Source organism: Melospiza melodia, chromosome 29 (assembly GCF_035770615.1).
Source record: "Melospiza melodia melodia isolate bMelMel2 chromosome 29, bMelMel2.pri, whole genome shotgun sequence".
NCBI classification, from domain to species: Eukaryota; Metazoa; Chordata; class Aves; order Passeriformes; family Passerellidae; genus Melospiza; species Melospiza melodia.
This window is the reverse complement of record NC_086222.1, coordinates 6,937,649-6,953,214: the sequence shown is the minus strand read 5'-3', so window position 1 is coordinate 6,953,214 and position 15,566 is coordinate 6,937,649. Positions and strand designations below refer to the sequence as shown.

Below are 15,566 nucleotides of genomic sequence, written 5' to 3'. Positions count from 1 at the left end.
GGCTTCTGTTGCGGTGTTGGAAACAAAAAGGTTTAATAAAAGGCAAAATAACAAACAGAGGAAAACCAAGCCAGGTGCTAGATGTTCTTGCTCCTGGTAAAACACCTCCCAAAAGCCATTAGTTTCTTTGTTCACTCCTTTTTCTAGTTAATTGCCCAGGAAGAACTTTTTGGCTCCTGTCCAATTGGCCATCCTTGAGTTTGAGGTGAAGTCCCCATGGCCTATGAGTGGATTTTTCACCTAATCCAGGAGAGAAACTTCTGGGCTTCTTTCCTTTTGGAGGGGACAAAGGATGGTTTTGTCACTCTGTCAACAAAGGGCACACTCCTATAAAATGGAGCTAGAAAAAGAGTTTTAAAGGATAGATTGTAAATAAGACTAGATACTTTGGAGCAATAGAACAATGAAAGTTCTAGAAAAGGGGATTGTGTGACAGGGGCTGGCTTGGGTTCCTGCTGTTCTCACCTCCCTCCCCAGGGAATGGCCAGCAGTGCTGACACAGCCCTCTCCAGCACTGCTGGCTTCCCTGGTGGCTCTGAGCCCTCCCTGCCCTTCTCCCTCCCCAGGGAAACCTCGAGGAAGATCTTTCTTTCCTCTCCTCTGCTGCCTGTTTTACATCCTCTGCAGAAAGGGCACGTTTCTGGTGCTCTGCTTTGATGTCCAACCTGAGAGAAATAGAACTGAGCTTTCATGTCATCAGGGAAGACAAACTGCTGGATGTTGGTAGAAATCCCATTTTTAGGAGCCGAGGCAAAGCCCCACAAATTCTTCACAAGTGGGGATTGCTGGTGAAGTCTCTGAAGGTTTTGCACTCTGTGATCCAAACTCTTTGTCCATTATGTCCAGGATTTGATGGCTGCTTGTTTGAAATACTCTGCTGCAGCCAGTTCCTGAGCTTGGTTAGGAGGTGCAGGTGTCAGGGGCTGGGGCAGCAGCAGAGCCAAGGACCCCCAAATGCTGCCCCCCAAAGAGTTACAGGTACATGATTGCTGTTTGAGGTGGTGGGATTTGAACACCTGAATGCTTTGGAGGATCTGAGCCCAAATTCCTTCCCAGTTAATGCTGTGAGGCTGGGAGCACGTGGGGCCCACGTGTCTGATTGCTTTGTGATCACATCAGTGATGCCAGGCTGGGGATGGGGCTCTGCCTCCTTCAAAGCAAAAAGCTGAATCCATGGAGCTCAAAGCCCCTCACAAGTGGGATCATTATCTCCAGATTCCAGGTAGGGAACCTGGGGCACAGGGAAGAGCTGTGACCTGCCTGCCATCCCCTAAAATGGAATCCAGGTGTCCTCAGCCCCAGAATTCGTTAGAGGGACGTGGTGCTGTGAGCCAGGTTTGATGTGCAGCAGTTAAACCCCTTTATCCAGAGAGCTGAGGATGAGCTGCCCTCCCAGCAAGGCCAGAGCTGCTTTCCAGGCACGTGCAGCTCATTTGAACTTCCTCACTCTTTTCCAGGCTGGGAGAGCCAATTACAGGGAACTTGTTATTTGTGCCTCTCCTTCTGAGAGAGGTGACCTGAGCCAGAAGGGCAGCAGGGTTTTAATTTTGGGGAAACTTCTCTTTTTGGAGTTGTTTTTCTGCCTGAATTTCAGCAATGCCTTTGCCTTTTCTTGACCTTTTCTTTCACACAGGTGATTTCATCATTCTCACAGTGCAATGGTTCAGGAAGGCTTTTGCAACTGAACCTCGAGCTGTTCTCAAACCTAAAAATGGTTTTGGGGGAGGGAACAGAGAGCCCTGGCCGCTGCTGTTAGCAAAGACTTGAACAGTGGTTGCAAGAGGCTGTGCTCACACCAGTGCTGCATTTCAGCCATGGAAGGGCCTTTGGGGGACACAAATCCTCCCAGGGCTGGGGGAAAGCCTTAATATAAAGCAGAGCCCAGTTAATTTATATTTATGTCCCTCTTTACCCTGCACTGTCTTACAAGGTTAGTCTGACACAAAGTCAAGCCCTTCAGCATCACCTCAGGGTGAAGGTTTTCCAGACACTGTGGGGCCTTTTCCAGGCCTTCTGTGGGGCCTTTAGGAGGAAGTTTTGGGGTCCCATGGGGGTTGTTTCTCTCTGCTCTGTCAGTGAGGGCGGCTGGTTGAGAAGTGGAGCTGCCAAACTCATTTAAGCTGGTCCTGAGTAAGTGCAGGGCGTGATTGTTCCAGCTAGGTGGAATTTAGGTGAATTTTCAATGGATTGACACAAATCACATCTCTGTCAGGTTTTAGTTCCTTTTCTAAATGAGCCTGTGCTGCAGGACTGCTCAGGGAATTGGTTATGGCAATTAATGTACACACACAGAGCAGCGTTGTGTTCTCCTTAGCAGGATTCAGAGAAGGATTGAAGCGTGAAAATCCTCAAAAAACAAAAAGCAAATAGAAAAGAGTTTGGAACAGGGCTGTCCCAGCAGAGTGAAGCCAATGGATCCCAGCTCCCAGTGACTCCAGGCCAGCAATCAGGGCAGGCCCTGCAGTAGTTGAGTCTTTTCACAGCAACTGCTCTTCAAACTACAACACAACAAATATTTGGGGGCGTGTGCCAGCGCCCTTCCACGTTCCCTGTCCCCTGGGATTTGCTCTCTGGGCCCAGGCTGTGGGTAGCTCTGCCAATGGAAATTTCTCCAGGAGCTCTTGCACAATCCCAGCAGCTGTTTTTAGCTGGGTTTGGGAAATTAGTGAACTTGAATGATCCTGTTAGCTTGTCAGGGAAGATGTTGAGCAATCAGTAGAGTGGGGAGATCAGAGGCTGCAATTTCAGTTTGTTCTTTGGGGCCTTTTTTAGCTCTGTTTCAGTACAGCGCTGGCTCTGGGGGGTGTAAATCAGCACTGCTGAGGATCTGGCCTCTCATGTTCTGGCTTTGACTAAAAATACCCCAGAGAGTGACTTTGACACAAACCAGCTGTGCTCACCTTACCAGAGCTGGAAAAAGCTGTTGGAGCTCTCAGCCATTGGCTCTGCTCCTGCAGCAAACCTGCTGCTGGCTGGGGATTTGGGGCTGGCTGGAACAGATGGCAGCAAAAGGCTGCTGTGTAATCTGGGGAGAAACATCCAAATTCCAGAAGCTGGGTGTGCCTGAGCAGTGTTTGAATTGGGCTGGCAGATGTAGTGGGGATTTATTGGAGACCTCCAATATCCCTCAGCAGCAAAAGAATCACAGAAATCAGAGAATCATGGAAAGGTTTGACGTGGGAGGGACCTTAAAGTTGGTTCTACCCCTGCCATGGCAGGGACACCTTCCACTGTCCCAGGCTGCTCCAAGCCCTGTTCCTGGCCTTGGGCACTGCCAGGGATCCAGGGGCAGCCACAGCTGCTCTGGGCACCCTGTGCCAGGGCCTCAGCACCCTCTGAATGAAGAGGTCCTGGAGTGCCCATGTTTAGGCTCCTGAGCTCAGCCTTGAGTATCTAAAGTGAATTTTATCTCTGAAATTGCCTTTTGGAAGTGAGGGACCATTTCCAGCCAGCCCCAGGCCCCAGTCTTGGGTAGAGAGGCCAGATTTGGGTTTTCTCCTGTCTCTCTCTGCCTGAAGTTTTCCAGGGCTCAGCCCTGCTCTGGATGGCAAAGGTGAAAATATTGCAGCTCTGGGCTGTGCTCACTTTGGAGATGGGATGGAAAGGAACAGCATCAGTTGCTCTGTGCCTGCACAGTGCACAGGTGAAGCACTCTGTGCTGGCCAGGTGAAGCACCCTATACTGGCCAGGTGAGGTACCCTATACTGGCCAGGTGAAGCACCCTATGCTGGCCAGGTGAAGCACTCTGTACTGCCAGGTGAGGTACCCTATACTGGCCAGGTGAGGTACCCTATACTGGCCAGGTGAAGCACTCTGTACTGCCAGGTGAGGCACCCTATACTGGCCAGGTGAGGTACCCTATACTGGCCAGGTGAAGCACTCTGTACTGCCAGGTGAGGCACCCTATACTGGCCAGGTGAGGTACCCTATACTGGCCAGGTGAAGCACCCTATACTGGCCAGGTGAGGCACCCTATACTGGCCAGGTGAGGCACCCTATACTGGCCAGGTGAAGCACCCTATACTGGCCAGGTGAAGCACTCTGTACTGCCAGGTGAGGCACCCTATACTGGCCAGGCCTGTCTCACCTGCTGTGCCTCCCCCAGGTAAGCTGGGGGGCCAGGACTCCTTCGAGAGCATAGAGAGCTACGACAGCTGTGACCGCCTGACGCAGTCCTGGAGCAGCCAGTCCTCCTTCCAGAGCCTGCAGCGCGTCCCCTCCTACGACAGCTTCGACTCTGAGGACTACCCTGCCACCCTGCCCAGCCACAAGCCCAAGGGCACCTTCAAGGACTATGTGCGGGACCGGGCCGACATGAACAAGGACAAGCCTGTCATCCCTGCTGCTGCCCTGGCTGGCTACACAGGTAGGGCAGGGGCCCCCTGTGTGCCCCCAGCCCCTGGGGCAGCACCTCCCTGTGCCCAGGGGCACGGTCTTGGGGCACTCTGGGCTGCCCCAGCTCGGGGTGGCTGGTGCAGGGAGGGTTTTGGGGTGTCTGCATCTGTTTCCCAACCATCCTACAGCTCATGGGGGATGTGGCACCTGGCTGGGCACAGGGCACTCAATGCCCTGTTCTCCCTTTGCCCCTGGCTGGCTGTGGAGGAGCTGGGGCTGGTTTGGTCCCTGAACAGAGCCTGCAGCCCTGTGCTGGTGACTGGTGGGCTCTTGGGTGTGCTTTCCCCCTGGGGCAGGAGCAGGCTCAGCTGCAGCTCCAGCACTGCTCTGTGTGTGGGGATGGTTCCTCTCCCTCTGGCACAGAGGAGGCTCTGCTGTACCTTGGTGTGAGGCAGGGATGGGGCACTGCCAGAGCCATCCCAAACATTTTCCATTCCCTGGGCTGGGAGAGATGAGAAGGAGATAGGCCATGGAAACTCTGGCTCTTTATGACAGCCCTTCAGCAATCTGGCATCTCCAAGGAGAGGAACCTGGTGGGATGGGACTTCCAGCTAAAGCTGAGCTCATCCTTTCCAGCCCTGGTGTGCCATGGCTTTTCCCTGTGCTCTGAGGAAAGCTCTGGGGCAGCCTCCTGCCAGTTCCCCTGGCCCTGCACCTTCAGATGTGTCCTGGCCCAGCTGGGAGCAGCTGGTGGAAAGAGTTGGTGGTGATAAAGATCGTGGCCAGGCTCAGAGCAGTCCTGGGGCGCGGCTGTCCCCGCCTGCCTCCCACGCGCGGGGCTGACACCGAGCCTGGGGGTGGGAGAGCTGCAGGGGAGGAAAGGTGGGCAGATCATTTTAGGAGTGTAAAAAAGGAAGTGGTTTGTTGCTGTAGCTTTAGTTAGAAAGAGAGCCCAGCCCTGCCTGCTGAATGGGACTCTACCAAATATGAGAGTGTTCTGCATTCCTGAATGGGCTGGGGAGGGAGAGCAGGAACTGTGCCCTGGGGCTCGTTCTCTGCTGTGCCGTGGAAATCCATGATCCTGAGAAAAGAGACCACTGAGCACAAATTGCTCTTTTCATTCCTATTTTTACTCCTATTTCCTCCTGGCAATGCCTTTCCCTGTGGCACCTGGAGGTGCTTTGGGGATGAGTTTGAACAGCTGGGGAAACCGAGGCACTGAGGTGCTGGCAAAATCAGGAACATTCTTTTCCAAGCTGGATATTTCCCTCCACGTTTGCTGTTGCTCATGGAACAGAGTGCAGAAGAGCCACCCCTGGAGAGAGGCGAGGAGCTGAAGTCAGTGGCTGGGCCCTGTGTTTTTCCAAGGAATTTTAGCACCCCAAAGGCTGTCCTTGGAGCTGTGCCTTCAGGAAGGGGAGACTTGGGTTCATGCAATGCCAGAGCACAATTCCAAACACTTTCCTCTGTGTAGCATTTTCCCTCACCTCATTTCCAACCCCTCTTGGAGCTGGGAAGAGAATCCCTTGGCCCAGGCACTTTGGTGGAATCAATAAGTGGGAAGGCCTGATTTCTTTATTTATTTTTGCATTGCTTCACTTGACAGGCTTTAAATGTGGGGAGGAAAATCTGGAATCACTGGGAAATGCTCGAGCTGGAGCTGTTTGCCTGCTCCAAAAGCTGCTGAGCAATATTCAGGGCTCAGGCCAGCAGAGCCAGCTTTTGCCATTGGGAAAGGGCCCTGGATGGGTGATCCTGGCAGGCAGTGACTCCAGAGATGCCCTCTGAGCCATTTTAAAGCCCCCAGACCTTCAGCTCTGGGTTTTCCAAGCAAAGGGAGCCACAGCTGGGTCACTGTGAGAGCAGGGCCTGGGGAGAGCGGGTACAACATGCTGGGTTTCAAACTGAAGGAGAAATGGGCACTCCCCACTCTCTGGGAATGTCAGTGAGGAAAACCCTGCTCAGGCTGCCCTGACAGGGGCTGGAGGTCTGGCCTGGGCCAGCTGAGCCCACAGTGGGGACTCAGGGAGAGCTCATAGTTGGGGCTGAGGCAGAGCTCAGGGTGGGGATTTGAGCAGGGCTCAGAGTGGGGACTCAGGCAGGGCTCAGAGTGGGGATTTAGGGGGAGCTGAGTGGGGACTTGGGCAGAGCTCAGGGTGGTGACTGAGGCAGGGCTCAGGTCTCTTTGTGCATTGCTATGCTTTACTCTTACTTTACTCAGGGGAGGAAGTGCTGTTTGGCAGCCAGAGCAGAGGAACTCAGAGTCTGCTGAGGAGGTGGAGCCTCCCAAAGAGCAGAGCAGGGCTCTGCCAGCCCAGGAGCCCCAACACTGAGACCCTGGTGTTCCATTTCCCCCTGGGGACACACCCAGCCCCAGCCCCCTGCTCGTGCTGGCCCTGCAGGATGAAGAGCACATCACATCCCTCATCCCCAGAGCTCTCTGTCCTGGCTTTAAGGAGCCAACACTCGTTCAGGCTGTGTTGGCAGGCTGTTTCTGTGTGCCCAGGGAGGTGGCCCCAGCAGATCTCTGATGCTATCTGCCCCAGAGGCGCCTGTGGGGTGAGAAGGTGCATTTTGGCGGAAGCTCTGTTGCATTTGATGTGTTCTTCACCCAGCTCTGAGCGGCCTTTCAGAGCTGCCTTATCTGCCCCCACATCTTGACCTATTTTAACAAGTTGCCATGGTTGCTCATGGAGAGGTTGATGCAATTTTCTTATCTTTTTTTCGGAGGAGAAATGTAATTGCTCAGGAGTTGGTGAACTTCAGTTTCCATTGCTGCAGGGAGGGCCAGCCCTGGACACCTGGGTTTGGAGCTTGGACAGCTTGGATTTTACCCGAGGGCACGGCTGGGGCTGGGCCAGGGCAGGGCAGGCTGAGATCAGGGAAAGGTTCTGCCCCCAGAGGGTGCCCAGGGAATGGGCACGGCCCCGAGGCTGCCAGAGCTCCAGGAGGGGTTGGGCAGCAATGCCAGGGATGGACAGGGTGGGGTTGTTGGGGGGTCTGGGCAGGGACAGGGGTGGACTGGATGGTCCTGGTGGTCTCTCCCAGCTCAGGAGGTTCTCCGATTCTGAGATTCTACATTAAGCCAGATTTTCTTTTCTTTGCCATGACACAGAGTGCAACAATGAAATCCAGGCAAGGGGTGGCCTGGGATGTGTTCAGTGCTAAACCTCACTCTGGCTCAGCTGAGCTCAGTCTGAGCTCTGTGGTTCAGCAGCAGAGCCAAGTTTGGTGCGAGTGGGCAGAGATCAGTGTCTGAGCCCAGCTGGGCTAAAGTGAGCTCAGCTCTGCCTCCCCATGCCTGGGGCTGTGCCACAGCTGGATCCTGCAGCCTCTGGTGATTCCCATGGCCACCAGCATCCTGCAGGAGCCCTGCACCAGGTGGATAAGCTCAGCTGCGTCTTTGTGCCCTGGGCTGGTGTTTGCAGCCCGTGCTGCTGCTCCCTGCAGGGCCACAGGAGGCTCAGACCTTGCTGCTTCACTGTGGCCGTTCAGCACTGAGCTGGGTTTGGGTTCCCTCGAGCAGCTGTGTGGTTTGGCAGCCAAGTTGTGGGGTTTGTTTGCTCTGTGGTGGGCAGGACTGACACCCGGGGCTTTCCACGCACGGTGTCAGTGCGGCCGTGGCCCAGAACTGCTGCTCCACATCACTGAGCACCCAGCAGGGCCATCCCTCGTGTTCCAGAGGCAGGGGAGAGGGATGGGCGAGCTGAGCTGAGTGCACAGCCAGCCCTGAACCCACAGATGCAGGCTGGGGTTGTGTGGCTGCTGCTCCTGTCCTCTGCTCTGGGCTGGTCAGGGAGGGGCTGATCCTTTAAAGCCAGTCCCAGCACTCCAAGAGTTCATGCCCCTCCAGCTGCTGTCACCCATGCCCTGAGTGTCCCTCTCAGAGCATCCCTGTGGTCCTGCTGGGCACTGGGGATTGAGGAGCCCTGCAGGAGCTGCCTCCCTCACAGATGTTGTCCCAGCCCAGCTCTCTGCTGAGCTGGACCTGCCCAGGCCAGGCCTTGCTGAGCCTGGCTGGCAGCACCCACAGGGCTGTGCCCAGCTGTGCCCCAGCCCTGCAGAGCGTGAGCTGCTGTGAGCAGAGCCTGGGCCTCCCCGGCTGTTGGTGAGCGATGTTATCTGTGCCAGCACTGAGAGCACAGCTGCTGTTTTGCAAGAAAGCCGAGGTGGTGCCAGGAAAGTGGGTCCCTTCCAGGCCAGCTCAGGTGGTGCTGCCCCTCCCCTGTGCTGTGCTGCTGCTCTGCAGCCTCCACAGGCGAGATCTCCCCTGTGCTGTGGCCACCAGCACCCAATGCTCTGCCAGCAGCTGCCTCCCTGTCCGCTCTCCTGCCTCACTCCAGTGCCCTGCCCGTCCCTGCCTCCCCTTCCGCAGCCTGTGCTGCAGCACTGCTGGATTCCAGCTCCTTCCCTGCCCGCCCCGCTGGGGCACAGAGTCCGTGTGGGCACAGCAGGGCACAGGGGCTCGGGAATGCAGGCACCCCTCCTGTGCCCAGCAGCACAATGGCTCCGCTGGCCCTGCTGGGGTGCAGGGGATGGGGTCACCCTGCTTCTCCTGCCTCCTGTCCTTCATGTCCTGCTCCTCCTGCCCCTGTCCTTCATGTCCTGCTCCTCCTGGCTCATGTCCTGCCTCTCCTGCCTTCTGTCCTTCATGTCCTGCCCCTCCTGCCCCTGTCCTTCATGTCCTGCTCGTCCTGGCTCTTGTCCTTCATGTCCTGCCCCTCCTGCCTCCTGTCCTTCATGTCCTGCTCCTCCTGCCTCCTGTCCTTCATGTCCTGCCCCTCCTGCCTCCTGTCCTTCATGTCCTGCTCCTCCTGCCTCCTGTCCTTCATGTCCTGCTCCTCCTGCCTCTTGTCCTTCATGTCCTGCCCCTCCTGGCTCTTGTCCTTCATGTCCTGCTCCTCCTGCCTCCTGTCCTTCATGTCCTGCTCCTCCTGCCTCTTGTCCTTCATGTCCTGCCCCTCCTGGCTCCTGTCCTTCATGTCCTGCCTCTCCTGCCTCCTGTCCTTCATGTCCTGCTCCTCCTGCCTCCTGTCCTTCATGTCCTGCTCCTCCTGCCTCCTGTCCTTCATGTCCTGCCCCTCCTGGCTCTTGTCCTTCATGTCCTGCTCCTCCTGGCTCATGTCCTGCCTCTCCTGCCTTCTGTCCTTCATGTCCTGCCCCTCCTGGCTCTTGTCCTTCATGTCCTGCCCCTCCTGGCTCATGTCCTTCATGTCCTGCCCCTCCTGCCTCCTGTCCTTCATGTCCTGCTCCTCCTGCCTCCTATCCTTCATGTCCTGCCCCTCCTGCCTCCTGTCCTTCATGTCCTGCTTCTCCTGCCTCTTGTCCTTCATGTCCTGCCCCTCCTGGCTCTTGTCCTTCATGTCCTGCCCCTCCTGGCTCTTGTCCTTCATGTCCTGCCCCTCCTGGTTCATGTCCTTCATGTCCTGCCCTCACAGGTGCCTTCAGGGTGACCACCCAGCACTCCTGTCCCCTCCTGCCTCAGGCAGGGCCCGATGGGCTCTGTGCCCTTGTGGCCTCCCCGGGGTGGGGACTGCAGGGTGGCACCAGGCGGTTCAGTGGCTCCTGCCCCAGCTGCCAGCCATGCAAACGAGAGCAGACCCAGCCCCACGCGCCGCTGCCCAAGCGTGGCCCAGCTCAGGGGGTGCTGGGGGCAGCAGCTCTGCCCGGGTCTCCTGCAGACACCCAGTGCCCAGGACACTGTCAGGGGCATGTGGAGCTCACAAAGCCCCTGGAGCTCTGCCAGGTGCCCCTGGAGTCAGCCTCGAGTTCAGGGACAGGGTGGGACTCTTGGGGCTGTCCCATGCAGGGCCAGGAGCTGGGGTTGATCTGTGTGGTCTCTTCCCACTCATGATATTCCATGAGATCAGTCCTCCCAACACCCCATTCTGAGAGCAGAGGGGCTGCACAGGGGAGCAGCTCTGGCCTGGACAGCCCTGGCTGCTCTCCTGTCTGCAGTCATGGCCATGCTGCTCCCTAAGGAAGGAGGAAGGGCTTCCTGGGTCCTCTCCTGCTTTTTCACAGCTGTTCTTTGGAGATGCTCCATCCAAGCTCCACCAGTGCAGTGACTGCTGCCTGAACCAGCCTGGGCAGGAGCTGTGGGAGCTGCTCTGACAAGGGAGTGATAGGGACCAGCTTTCTGGGGTATTTGGGGACCATGGTGCCATCCAGGGGGTGGGCAGGCTGGCAGGTGATGGGGCAGGGGCTGTTTTGGAGCCGTTGCCAGGGCTGCTTGTTTTGTGGGGCTGGAACCACAAACCGCAGAGCGCCAGGCAGAGGTGCCTCGCTGGGGGTTGGTAGGTGGGGTTTTTTTTTGTCTTCTTGTCTTGTTTGAACCAAGGGAAACAAAACAGAGGCCGTTGGGAGGGGTGGGTGTGTAAAACCGTGCCGAGAGAGATGGCAGGGCTGGGGTTGTGCCCTCCCTGTCTGCCCCAGCCGGGCGGTGCCACCATCGCTGTGCCACTGGAACGGCCCCACCTGGCACAGTCTGGTGTCGCCGTGGCTGGGAAGGAGGTGGGGACCTGTCTTGCCATGGAGGGTGGCTCAGGGATGGTGTGGCACCAAAGCCTTGGCTCTGGGACACCCCCAGGGCCTGGTGCTGAGGAAGCCCCGCTCGGGCAGCGTTTCCCAGTTCCCACAGTCCCACTGACACCCAGCCCAGGGAATATTTTCCCCCTGACGCCGCAGAATTCCTGTGGTGTGACAGTGCTGCTGAAGGACCCTGTTCAGTGCCACCAAGGCCAGACAGGGCCCCCATTGTGGCTGCTATTTTTAGCAGCCCCGGGGGTGCAGGAGGTCGTGGTGGGGTGGGAGGACACCCCCACCCCTCTGAGTCCTCCCCTTGTCTTTTGTGGAGCAGGGGCTGCCCCCAGCCCCCAGCCAGGGCTGGGTCTGCTCTGGGAAGCCCCTGGACGTGTGTGGAGGGAGCAGTGCCATAAAAGCTGCCTTGTGCCCATCCACTCATGCTTGGAGCTGCACCCCAATCCAGACCGTGGGAGCAGGGCGTTGTTTTGGGATAACCAAGGCAGCAGATCCTGGGGTGACAGGCACCCACTGGCCTTGGGACAGCCTGGCTGTGTGGAGTGATCCCAGCCCATGGCATCCCATGGAGTGATCCCAACCCGGCATCCTGATGGGGATTTCCAGCCCTGGCTGGGGTGAGGGGAGGGGTTGGAGCACAAGGGATGGAAAATGGGCACTGCTCCCAGCTCCTGTGGATGAGGAGGTTTGGGTGCAGGGACAAGCCTGGAGCTTGCCCGGTGACATTGAGGGGAGTGCCATTGCTGCATGAGCCACCTTGAGACCCTCTGGGAAGATATTCCCTGCTCCTGCTGGCTGCAGAGTGGCTCATTTGTGGAGCCCCCTCCCAGCACTAATCACAGCTGCAGCGGGCGATGCCCTGACCTCCAGCTCTGCTCCCTGCTCTGTCTCCTCCCTGCCAGGGCTGACTGGGGCACAGGCCTGGGCATGTGCTGGGTTTGGCTCCTGCCACCTCGCTGCCATCTCGAGCAGTGCCACATCTGCCAGGCTCCACTGCCTCCCCCTCGGGCAGGGAGGGGGTGTTTGCAGGCCTGGGACGTGCCTGGAGCCCGGCACAAACACATTCCTCACATAATTGCCTGTCCAGGAGAGGAATCTGGGGCTTTACGCGTGTCCTGCAGGCAGCTCAGAATAGACCTTGGGAATCCCTGTTCCAGGGATGACACCACTTCCTTGGAAATCCCAAAATACCCAGCAGGGTGGCACTGGGGGCGGTGGCAGGAGCCCTACCTTGCTTGCTGGGCAGGAATTCCTGGGTTTCCCAGCACCTCTTCTGCCAGCTGGCAGCCAAACAGGAATGGCACTGGCCAGTGGCTGGAGCCTCCAAAGATCCTGCAGGGCCAGGATGGGCCAGGGGTGTTTTGAGGGCAGTTCCTCACCCAAGAACCTGGCACCCAGGTGATAAATTTCCATCCCTCTTATTCTGGGGAAGGAATCAACTACAAATCCTTATTGTTCAGCTGGGCAGGAGAGAAATCAATGGGAGGGGATGGACCTGGCCTTGGACACTTGGGCTGTGTCTCTGTTAACTCAGTTTGGGTGTTGGACGCTTCCTGGCTGTGTGTGGGGAGTTGGTGTGAGGCCAGATGGGCCAAGAGAACTCATGCCCTTGGGAGTTCACCTGTGGAGGACCTCAGGCAGTCACCAAAGCCTTTTCCCAGTGTTTTCTCTGCATTTGAAGCTCACTGCTATAAATAGGACTGGGCCTGGAGATGTGGTGGCACTTCAGGCCAGGCTTTTCACTCCTCCCTTTCAATGAGAGGCAAAGGTGTCATCTGCATTTCCTCCCTCATTTTGGCATGGTTAATCCAGCTCCATCCCTGCTGGGGAGCGTGGCTGTGGAGTCAACACCTTGGCAAGCTGCAGGGAGCAGCAGGCTGGAGCCTTTCCCCACCGAGTGCCTTCCCCTTTCCAGCAGGATGAGCTCCCTGCCCTGCCCTGCCCTGCCCTGCCTCGGGCTGTGATAACCCCAGGGCTGGTGCTGACAATGCCCTGGAGAGGTTCCACAGGGATAACAGGAGGGAAACAATTTGGGAAGGGCTGGATGGGACACAGCCATTCCCATGTCCTGGAGCCAGCTCCCTCATTTCCTCCTCCCCAGCAGCTTTGGAGTAATTTCAAACTTTGTGGGGAAGGGGAGCCCTCCCTTCCCTCCATGGGTTATCCCACAGCCACAGCTCAGACAGCATCCATTGTCATTCCTGGAAGCAGGCTGGGCTCCATCCCTTTTTCTGAGCCCATAACTCTTTTTTTCCCTGCTTGAAGCTTTGCTCAGTGCTGTCAGCACTGGGATTACCCCAGCTAATCCAGCCTGTGCAACTCCCTGTGGGATAAATAATTTCCTCTCTCCTCTGGCTGTCTTGTTATAATTATTGTCATAATTAATTATCTATTCCAAGCTGGGTTTAAACCATGGCAGGGTCTCCCCAAAACACCTTACCCACAGCAAAGTGCAATTCTTGGGGTGTGGCCACATAGGGAGGTTGCTCATCACAGAGACTTTAGCTCCAGGGCTTCTCCTCTACCTTGGATTGGGACACAAGCCCAAGGGAGTGGTAAATATTTCAAAACTTCTCCCTGACTCCAGCGAAAGCTCACCACAGGCTCTCACTGGGGGCGCTGGGACAAATTGGTGATGGCCCAAGGGGGAGTTTGGAGGGGAGGTGGAGACCAGGTGTGGAAGGAGAGGTGGAATGCCCATGCATGGGATGCTCTGCATCACCTCGTGCCTCTCCAGCAGGGCCAGGGGAGCAGCAGCCGCAGGGAGGCTCCGTGTGGATTCTCGGTGCCAATGAGGAGATCCTGGGCTGGGGAGCTCCGTGTGCCCCCGCCCTCCCCACGAGCCTGCAGAGCCCATTCCTGCAGCAACACGCCCTGGAAAGAGGCCAAGGAATTCTGTACCTGGGTCCCTTTATCTGGATCAGCAGCAGAGAGCACAGAGTCACGGCCGGGAAGCGGAGTCTGCCGGAGTTCAGCTGTGCCCGGCGGCTCCTTGGCACAGGGATTGGCGCTGCTGCCGTGCCAGGGCAGTGACTCCTCCTGTTTGTGTGCCAGAAAAATAATCCTATTTATGTAACTCCACGTGAAGCATTCCAGGGCATGAATATTCAGCTCTTCCTGCAAATAGGAAGCTCTGTTACCTGCAGGGTTTAACTCTCAGCTCAGCTCCTGCCCTGTGGCTGCTGGTGGCTCTTTTTGACAGGAGAAGACTTTATTTTACTCAGTGAGCACCTTTTGTATGGGAATTTTTCCCCTCTGTGATAGAACAATCTGTGCTTTTCCTGACATTAACATCCCATGTTTCCTTTGTCTTTCTAGGCAGTGGACCCATCCAGCTGTGGCAATTCCTGCTGGAGCTGCTCACTGACAAGTCCTGTCAATCCTTCATCAGCTGGACGGGCGATGGCTGGGAATTCAAACTTTCAGACCCAGATGAGGTAAAGTGCCCTGGAATTAAGTGCACAACCCAAATTCCTCAGAAATATTGGGGTGGATAAGCCTCTCCTCCTCCCTTTGGGCAGCCACTTTGTTCTGGTCTTGGGTATGTCATGGGGAACCAAGGAATCAGAGTCCAACTGAAAGTTTGTTGAAAATTGGGATGCAGTCACCCTTTGGAAGCAGGGGTTTATGCCCAAAGTTGGTGGGAAGTAAATGGAACACCTTAGGAAGAGGAGCAGTGGCAAAGCTCTTCAGATAGGCTGGGTACAGGTGAGGGGTGGCTGTCCCCTGCTTTGGGGAGCAGGTGGGACCTTCGTCCTTTGCCGTGACTGGAAGCTGGGGGTTGGTTTCTCCTGCCAAGTACCAGGGACAGAACAAAAGGAAGTGGCCTCAAGTTGCACTAGTGGGGGTTCAGGTTTGATATTAGGGAACATTTCTTCATGGAACGGGCTGTCCAGCCCTTGCACAGCTGCCCATGGGGTCCCCACCCTGGAGGGATTTAAAAGCTCTGTGGATGTGGCACTTGGGTAGGTGGGCAAAAGTTGGACTCCATGGTCTTAGAGGCCTTATCCAACCTAAATAATTCCATGAGTGACTGGAGCCTGCCTAAGTGCAGAAGTGACTGGCACTGGGCCATTGGGTGTTGGTGTCATCTGGTTTAGAACTGGCAGAAGGTGTTGTCATTATAGTGCAAGAGTTTATATTGTCTTTACATTGCAAGGGTTCCATATTGCCAGAGTTTTGTACCTCCTTGATGTTTCTTGGAGGCATCTCCTCTAGGCACTGACTCTTCCTTGTCCTCACAGTACCCAACTGACTCCAGTTCCCCTCACCCAACCAATCCATTCTTTTATAACACTCTTCTTATTGGCTACAGCTGTGGCCTGTTAACATCAGGCCTGCTCCTAATCCTTAATAATTAACCCAGCTGCAACTCTTTAGGGGGTAAGTTTACTTTCTATACTACCTTTATTTACTTATGTTCTATCCCCTACAAGAAGGCAAAGGAGGAACCTAGGGAAAGGGGTGAAGGACTTGGGATATGAGGAAATATCTGAGGTAGCACATGAAATTACCCAGATAAATCCTCATGGGGTGCTCTGCCACGTTCTGCCACTGCTCAGAGGTTGGTTTTCCCAAGCATCAATTCTTAACGATGAGGAATCCTGTGAATTCTGTGAAAACCCTCCCCCTTCCTGCTGGGAAGGGAACATCCCCACAGCCAGGCTGACCTTTCCTCCCCGTCCTGCTGC

General features: G+C 56.2%; 1 protein-coding gene across 1 annotated transcript in view; it reads left to right on the top strand.

The window, feature by feature from the left end:
- ETS1 (ETS proto-oncogene 1, transcription factor) overlaps positions 1 to 15,566 on the top strand; it is a 53,247-nt gene that overhangs the window by 32,995 nt on the left and 4,686 nt on the right. The window contains exons 6-7 of the mRNA XM_063178619.1: positions 4,106 to 4,366; positions 14,194 to 14,312. Coding sequence (XP_063034689.1) covers positions 4,106 to 4,366; positions 14,194 to 14,312 — 380 coding nt within the window. The remainder of the gene's footprint in view (positions 1 to 4,105; positions 4,367 to 14,193; positions 14,313 to 15,566) is intronic.